Raw genomic sequence first — 9,637 nt, forward strand, 5'->3', positions numbered from 1 at the left:
ATAACAAACTAATAACCTAAAATAAATGGAGTAGCTAGGATTTGATTTAATTGTGTTCCATAGCAAACGTTAGCTAAAGTTTGAGGCGTCTCTCTCCCAAAAATCTCACTCGCCACTCTCCATTCTCACTCGCCTTTCTCGCTTTATACATAGAAGTGTATAAATTCTGTTTCTGTTTTGTATAAAGCGAGAGAAAATTGTATATAAACATGCTAAAATATATATCTTCGTGTTATACACTTAATTATACAATTTACAAACATTTTACTTCAAATATTGCAGAGAAAAAGGCCAACGAATTATACAATTGCGAATTATACAATTGCAGTGAAATACAATTTTCTCTAGCTTTATACAACAGAAGTGTATATATTGTGTTTCTGTTTTTGTATAAAGCGAGAGAAAAACATATATCTTCTTGCTATACACTTATAATTATGCAATATACAATACATTTTAATTCGATTCAACTGTATGCAAACNATATATATTAAAAAAATACTTATATATGTACTTCTATTAATTTTTTAAAAAAAAACATGTAAGATGTATTTAAAAAAATTAATTACTTTTCAACTTTTCCCACTTTTTTACAGAATGAAACATTTTTTGAAAATAATTTTTGTTAAGTGGGAAATTGTGTTTTCTTATTTATCTCCTAAAAGTTTGACCCTATATTATTATTTGCCTAATACTCATATTTTTAACTCTTTATTTTTAATTTTATTATTTTTCTTCTCAATATTTTGACCTTAAGTCATATACAAATTCATTCCAACACTAAAGAATTTAGCTTTATACATATGAGAAATTTAAGAATCATCACATACAACCTTACATGCAAATAAAAAATAATTTGAAAATTAGCTTAAAATTTTTTAAAATATTACAATTTGAATCAAATTTACAATTTAATTAAACTTATATTATTAATCCGCCCATTTTGGACGCAAGCTCAACCACCCCCATCAATTTGCTGAAGTCATTTGCAAAATAAATATCATAATGAATAGTACTTTAATCTTAAACTACTTGTATTGAATAACGTTCTCAGAAAAGAAACCTAATGAATGTATCTAACATTTGTCTTTTAGTTTCATATTTTTAACTCTTAAAAGAATTTAGTATAGATATGCTGACTACTATAAGAAAAATTTATTATTAATCTAATTTGACCGTTTGTATAGTATGATATGTCATAGCCCATTTTAACCTCGATCAAATTAGAGAACAACATATTAGTATTTGCAAAATTAATTAATTTGATGAGTTGTTGTCATGGTCGAGAAACTCGAGCCATGACGACACCTATTATAACCCACTACTAGATAGGACAACCCGCATCTCAGAACGACAAGTAACAAGCATATTGGGAAGAATCAATGAAATGAGAAATAATAACATTTTAAAGGAGAATGCAATATTAAAAAATGACAAAATCATAACATATATTCACTGATCCAATCTCTTGACCTAGTGGACGAAAGTACAAAGATACTATAATAATACAAGTCCCAAAAGTAACAAGCACAACTTGTCTTGAGTACAAAAGATTAGTTAAAACTATATACGGAGCGAGATAAGTCAAACTAGACGTCATCAATACATTCTCTATTTTTTACAATCTCCACGAAAGTTCGAATCACCATTGTCGGCTGGTGTTAAGGTCAGCATCAAGAAAACAAAATGTAGAGTGTATCATAAGTACCAAAAGAATATGTTTCCAGTAAGCATCATACGCCGATCGATCTTGAAAAGTAAATACAATATAAAAAGCGCAAAAATAACGGTGACTAGAGGTCAGATTAACAAAACAATAACATAAAGTCTAAATATAAAGCCCACAAATCTAGATGAACAAAACAGTAAAGTAAAACAACTATCTATAACCTAATTGGACCTCCATAAGCCTAGAAGGTACATTCATGAGCAATTGGAAAGTAAATAACCTTAACGGACCCTCATAAGCTCGATGAGATCACATAAGAGCTAAAGATAATACTAGCAAGGATTAGAAGTATTTTATAACTATAACATCTGGCCTCAGACTCAAATTGCGGCGAAGGCAACCCAAAGAACCCAATGAAACCACAATGTCTAGACTTAAGCCTGACAGATAGAAGTGTACCCGGACTCAAACTGTGGCTTGTGGTAATGTGTTAGGGCTTCACACCAAGGTTGTTAGAATTGCGTCAGGGCCTCAAACTGTGGCTAAATTAAAAGAGACGTGGTAGGGCCTCAAAAAGTGGCTATAAGAGATGTGTTAGGGCCTCGAACAATGGCTATTAGACTTTGATTGTCTCCCAATCGGGTGTTACATAAGGAAATATATGGACAAACAGTTACACGAGTTGAGTTGTCGCATAGCTAAGGATTCAAACTATCATACCCAAGTTTGCTACATCAGTCTACTAAGAGCTAAGTCGTCTGAAGCGAATGCAGGGGATTTCTAAAGCCTAATAGTTCCAAATAGCAAGTCTAAGGCAATCACTAGCTTATGCCTAGTCTAAGTCAAAGAACAAGCCATCAATATCACTACAATCAAAAAAATAGATACAACACAACAATGCAAACTAAGAAGGCATGCTCAATTTCCCAAAAACTATCCAAAAAAGGGCTAAAACACGTGTTCTATCAACAAAACATGATTCAAGATAGATAAACCTCCCAATACTAGCTAAATAACATGTAAATAGCAACAAAAACTCAATCTAAGATCGGTAAGTCGTATTCTACCTCAAAATTGATCATGCGCGCTCCAAATTAATCACTAACAAGAGCTTAACCTTCTGAATTGTCTCCAATTGTTGTCACACTATCAAATGAATGATCACGACGTTAATATAGACTTCTTTTTGACACCCAAATTGCAATAATTGAAGATGAAATTTAAAACAAATCAAAATTACATTTTGAGACCCGCACCAGGAGTCCATTGATCTCATTCAACTGAGGAGCCTATGCCCCAAAAAGGGCACAATCTTAGCCTTAAATCCACCTTAAAAGCTCATGCACTAAAACTTCAAGAAATCACCATTAAAGAGATGACAAAGGAGGTTCTGAACGAGAAATTACCTCCAAAAGAAGCCCATAACGCGCCCCTAACAATCCTAACTCAAAACCCCAACAATTTCTAGCAACTAGAAACAGAAATCAGCTCAACCGGAGTTCTAAAGATCAAGAAATCAAGCTTTTATAATTGATTTTATATTACAAAACTTTAAGCTAATCTTTCCTAACATATATTAAACAAAGTAAGTGGCACGAAAGTCATTAAAAAAAACTATACATGATGAATTTATGTGGAATGAATCTATGGGGGACATGATAAAACGAGGACGAACAAATTAAAAAATAAATTATTTTTACTACATGAGATAGGCAGGGCAAGGTTAGGTGGATCGAAACATTTGTAGCTCTTAACGAATTTAACACGCCTCACCTCGCCCCGCATTCCCTACTATCGAGGGGGCTTAAGTATCAAATCTAGGATATTTAAGGACCATAATATGAGTAACAAAAAGTACAAATCTAATCCACTCCCCCGCTTCACTCTTTTTTCCTCTTCACTCACTGAACAACTATGAGCGCCGGTCTCCTCTTGACGCTTCCGGTGAAGCTTTCAACCTTCTCCACTGCACCTTCTTCACTTTCTACACCGACCCTTTTCACCATTTCGTTCGCTAAGACAATTTCCAACAACCTCATTTTTGTTAAACAAAGTTTGAGCTCAAAAAGACCGGATTTCAGGGTGTTCGCGGATGACGGAGATGCTGACGGTGGAGGTACAGATGAATATGACATGGACGAAGATGAAGTGGAAGAAGCAGACAACAAGAAGGACTTTGATGTTGACTATGATACCCTCTTAGGTGGTGGTAGTGCTATATCTTTAGCTGTTGCTAGGGGTGATGATGACATTGCGATGGTGAATAGCAGTAGCTTTGTGTTTACTCAAGGATGGGATTCGGAGAAAATTGTGGATTATAGGATTAAGGAGGAGGAGTTTCATAAAATTTGCCTTTTCGATTGTGATTTCTTCATTCGTAAACCTCCTGATCCTGATAACGATGTTTATGATTTTCGTGAGGTTAAATTCTGAGTCTCTGTCTCTTTTTTTTTCTGCTGGGAGCATTAGTATGTTAGCACTAGAATCTGCACATTGGAAATTGCATATTTGGTTTCTTTTTATGGATAAAATATCTTCATTTTAGCGTTTTACCTAGTGTTATATGTAATTTGTTCGGAATGCATATTGATGTAAACACTTTGTTGATTTCTGTCTTGATAAAATGGTTAACAGGGTTGTCCAAAAGGGATGACCTAGAGGCTGAGTCAGGGGAATAATGTACTGTTGATCACTATCGGAATAATAGCTTCCAAACTTGGTGCCAATCTGCTTCAACCTATGAGCATAATAACATTGGCAAAACCTGTGCTTGTGGACTGGACACGCTGTTGGGTGGATTACACCTCAGATGTGTTTTTTAAAATGAAATAGGGATTTGTCTTTCCATGTTACATGGACTCAAATATGGGTGTGTATTTGGTATGCCAATTGATATATATCCTGGTGAGAATGTCAATTTGATAAAGTTTTTGGAGTATTTGAAGGACTGCACCTAGTACTACCGCACCCCGTGTGTATATTCAACATGGGTAGGTCGGCATATGAAAAGAACATTAGACCAAAGTTTGGGGTGTAGGAGAATTCAGATAGTGAAATTTGAATGTTAATTACCGTTTTAACAATGTATGTGCTAGCTAATGAAGTATCATTTTTATTTGGTATGCAGATGTATGTTACACCTCCAGATACTGATATATATGCCATTCCCAGAGTTCTTGCACCAATGCCTCAGAAGGTGTAGTATCTCTATATTTATGATTGTACATGTTGAATTCTGTACGACTTACTTTTGAGTACTTATGATTCAACTTACAATAGATATACTGGGTTTAAGTAACTTCTTGATCAGCAATATGTTTTTTCATGTAGTATATCAGGTGTGCGATGAGTGATTATGGGTGCTATAATGTGACAGAGCCTCCCATTGATGCACCTAGAGATCCCATGTATAAATCTGAGAGGGAAATTATGAAGGTATTGATGTCTTCTGTTTCAACTGATTAGACATTTGTTCTGTCATATGCTGTATATGCAGTTTATTTTGCTAAAGGTATGAAGCTTGTGAAGTAGTATTAGTTGTAATGTAAAATGCAAGCTGGACTACGAGATGAGCTTCCATTGAGACATAAGAAAACATGAAAGGAAAAAGTTCAAGGAACACACTTTTAGTATTCTTGTTTTTGTTTCTTCTTTTTCTTTATTTTTGCTTTCAGGCAAATCTTCCTCCTTAATCCTTGTTCTTGATTTGTTTTTGGAGGGAGGCCGTAAACTTTATTACCGATTTTTGGTGATCATTTTGAAATTTTTGTTGCTTTATATATTGATCTCTTGTACTCCATCCATGTATCCTGAAAGATGTTCATCAAAATTCTTATGCTTGTTCCACACAACTATGATGTTCAAGTAGTTAATCCAGACATCTCCTCTGGACTGGTATGAAGGCTATGTTAGGAAGGTAAGAATGTTTAATCTTGCATTCTATGGGTCGTATGATCAGCGTGTTTCTTTTGCAGGTATTCTTGACAAAGCACTACAGGAATCGCAGGGCAGGTGATCCAGAATTTGCTCTTGATTTCGAAGAAATATACGTTATTGATTCTAAAACCAAATCAATCACAAGAGCCAAAGTAGTGGTAAGGAATCATTACAAATTTGATTGAACACCTTTTCTTCTAGATTAGCTAATTTTTTATTGATCAAAAGTAACTTGGCTGATAAAGCGATCATCTTTTATTTCGCGGACATAGCTTTTTTATTTTCATATGGCTGAATTTGCTGCCTGTGTAATTGGAGTTCCGAAAATTGGATTGTTAATTCTTTGAAGAGATGTTTAACAATTTACACCGCTCAACAATCAATTCTGACTAAATTATACGGTGCAAAGGAGTACAGAAATTTGGGGAAATGGTTGTTTTGTTCAAGGGAAAGGGTGCAGGGGTCAGGAGGAGTTTGCATGGAAGAGGGTAAGAGGCAAAGGGGGAAAACTAATGGATTTAAGTTTAAATTTATTTCTTTGTTATATGGAAGAGAGGAAGTGGTAAGGTTGCAATTGCTGCCTTGCACTGATAAGTGGTAATTGTTTTGTTTGCAATAGAGCCGGAGTGAATTGTCATATAACAGACCCAAAAGAGCCAATTCCTCTTTGCTGATGATGCCAAAGGATTTCATTTTTATACTGAAAAGGGAAGGAGTGTACAACAACAACAACAATATATCCAGTGTAATCCTACAAGTGGGGTTTGGGGAAGGGTTTAGTGTACACAGACCTTATCCCCCTACCTTGAAGGTAGAGAGACTTTCTGATAGACCATCGGCTCAAGGAAATAATTTCAAAGCTAATCGAAAACAGAAATAACATGAGTGAAGAAGTCATGGGAAAATACTATAAAAAGTATGTCAAAGCATTTTGACAAAAGAAATGCAACTGCTACAAAATAATACGATATCAAAATGCAAGAAATAACGATAATAAGTGACATTGAGGGACAAGAAACTCCTTGAGTAATACTGTGACTACTAGTATGAAAAGGTAAGGAGTGTGTGTGTTAATAACTGTTTTGACTATGATTTAGGGACTGAAATTAGAATTACTCTAAAAGCCTATGCTGATTTGCCTCTTCAAAAATGCCAATCGGTGCATATCGGATCCTCTAAAATAGTGCATTTTGGAGGATTCTACACAGGTGCATGAACAATTTTTGAAATCTGAGCGCAAACAAAGAGCAATATGAGAAGTCGATACTAAATGAATATTGTGCCAAAGATATGTGGCTTTGAGCCGGCGCAAGAGAAAATTTGGTTGAGTTGGTCTATTAGATGCCCAAGTATAGTCTTCAGAATGTGATAGAGCAAGCTCCTAGTTCTTGACTTCTCCTCCATCAAAAGAGCTTCTGATAGGTGTTATGAATCATTGTAGCTGCTTTCGTTGTATCAAGATTCACAAGGACAGACTCTTATACAAATTAGAGAATGTTGATCCTCTTTTTTGGTTCTTTAGATTGCCTCTAGATTTTAATAGAATAGTTAGGTGGGAAAGAACACCTTGTTTAACAACAGTTACCTTTATTTGTAATATTTCTAATTGGACTCAACCTTTCCTACTTTCGCTTGCTGGGTGGTTGGACATAAAACTGTTATCCTTTCTCTAACTGCTTATTCTGACTTGCATTAAAGATTTTTCTTCGTCCCATAATTATGCTTTTCTTAAATGCTTCAATTGACGGAGTGCTGCACAATCAGTGATCACTGCTACACAATAAAACATAAAATTAGGTTAAAAAGACAAGAATCTGAACCCCCTACACATCCATATTTCCTATCAATTCTTTATCTAGCTACAAAGACTCATTTTCTAGCAGTCTCTCTGTTTCTTTTCGTGGCATTTTATAGTAGGACTTCCCTTGCAAAGCCCTTAACAAGTAAGTCACTAAGTATGCTCGGAACATCTTATATACTATTAGACATGAAAGTTGGATTGTTCAGTCGAACAAGGTAACGAGTCTAAGGGAAGTAACATGTGTACTTTAAATATAGTTTTCCTGAGAAAGGTAAGGTCGGATGGAAGAATTTTTAAGGGAAAGGTTTGGAATACTTCTGAAGCATACCTTATCAGCAGTCCCAAATATTATTCGTCTTCTTTCAAATGTGTAACAACTACAGAAATACGGCTTTTCTCTTATTTATTTATTGTTTTTTCATTATATCCCTTTTGCATTGTCTATGTAGGATTTAGTCTGTAGAAAAGGTATAAGTTTGAAATGATTAAATACATGAATTCACACATTTACCAGTTTCAAAAAATAAAATAAAATACATGATTTAATGATAAAAAGTTTACAAGATATTGTATTTCTGATTGAAAAACATAAGAAAAAGTATCAGAAATGTTCGAAATATGTTCAATGCAGATACATGTAACTTGCCCTTTCTTTAAGGTCTTGAACTCATTTGAAAATGATAACTTTGATATATATATTTCTACTACTCCCTAAAAGTCCAGTTATATTGTTATAATAGGTTTGCATTTTGACGTACTTATCTTTATGAGTCTGATGTGCAATTTCTTGTTGGTAAGTACTAGTATCCAATGAAAGAGCTTTTATTACAACTTTTAAATATATTGTCCCAGATGTAACTGCACAGTGACAATAGCTCTTCAGAGACCCTCTTTTTCGATGATAGTGCTTATTGTAGCTTATTACAGCTGTTGTAAGCATTATTATATTTAAGTGTTTTATTTATAACTTTGTTGTTCTTTTGTTGGGAGGCACATCAGATACAACTATAGTTAGGCTGTCTGCAAAATATAATGAAAGAAACTGTAGTGGACAAGAAAATGATCATTCTTTCCCACCTCGCCTTTCTCCGAGAAAAAAAGAAAGAAGTTTGAAAAGAAAGAGAAAAAACTAAACACTTGTGTAAAAATTCATTGCATCATTATCCTTTTTATTGTTGTTATGGTGTGGAGAATGAAGAAATGCTTTGTTACAGTGAGATATTGGCTGCAAAAAGTTAGACATTTCCCATCAAAATCTGTTTCAACTGGTAGACATTGAGCATCTGGTTGTAGCCTTTGGTTTCTCACTTCATTTATTGTTAGTATTAAAAAGTTATTTTGTGTTCCAAAAACAGGTGACAGTTCCTGGAGGAAAAAGCAGGGATAGGAAGAATGATTTACTTGTCATCCGTGATAACGGGAACTCATTCAAAATTATACCATCAGTGAGTATTCTTACTCAATTTCTTTCTTATCTCTGTATTATTGTCGCTGTCTATCCATCTCTGATGAGGGAGCATCATATTAATGTAGGAGGAAAGAGATGATTTTACCACTGTGATAGAGAAAGAAGAGTGGAAGAAGACAAGGCAAGACATGGAAAGACATCTTAGTAAGCTAAGGGATTTCAGTGTTTCAAATTGGTTTTAGTTGGCCAATGAATACCATTGTCGAATATTTCTGTGGTAGTTACCTCAGAATTGCTGGAAGAGGTGGACGGATTGAATACCCTAATAGCTGAAGGAAACAATCAGGTTAATTCGAAATTGTTCATGGTGCTGAACGCCGATAGAGCCAACTGCTTCCAAATTTCAGAATCTTAATCTGACATTATCAGTGCCGTCATGACTTGTGAAAATGATCACTGGATGAAGGTTTACGGTGAGCTTAGGTAGAAGGTAATGTAGCAGTTAAAATTCATAGTATTTCTAGTCCAAGAAAATGTGCAAAACTTGAACCAGTAACATTATGGTGAAGCAATCGAAACAACTTTTCTCTCCTAACTATACCAACATCTGTTTTGGTTCTTTAGTATCATAAGTCATATCATTTCTACTTTTTCGAAGTAAACCAGTTTACGAGTATGTCATCATGATCATGATCAGTGTAGAATTGTTTTATGGTTAGATTACATTGAAATAGGTAAAGCATCAATTGGAGAAATTTATTACAACAATCCAGTAAAACATGTATTGTAATGCCAACTAGTACCAAATTGTTGATTCCAACAG

General features: G+C 34.5%; 1 protein-coding gene across 1 annotated transcript; it reads left to right on the plus strand.

The window, feature by feature from the left end:
- The first annotated feature begins 3,496 nt into the window (after positions 1-3,496).
- LOC107018009 lies at positions 3,497-9,403 on the plus strand. The gene is made up of 6 exons (XM_015218343.2): positions 3,497-4,090; positions 4,797-4,865; positions 5,000-5,104; positions 5,644-5,763; positions 8,762-8,851; positions 8,940-9,403. The coding sequence occupies exons 1-6, from the start codon at positions 3,584-3,586 to the stop codon at positions 9,054-9,056; spliced, it is 1,008 nt and encodes a 335-aa protein (XP_015073829.1). The 5' UTR covers positions 3,497-3,583; the 3' UTR covers positions 9,057-9,403.
- Positions 9,404-9,637: the final 234 nt, after the last annotated feature.

This window comes from Solanum pennellii, chromosome 4, assembly GCF_001406875.1.
Source record: "Solanum pennellii chromosome 4, SPENNV200".
Taxonomy (NCBI): Eukaryota; Viridiplantae; Streptophyta; class Magnoliopsida; order Solanales; family Solanaceae; genus Solanum; species Solanum pennellii.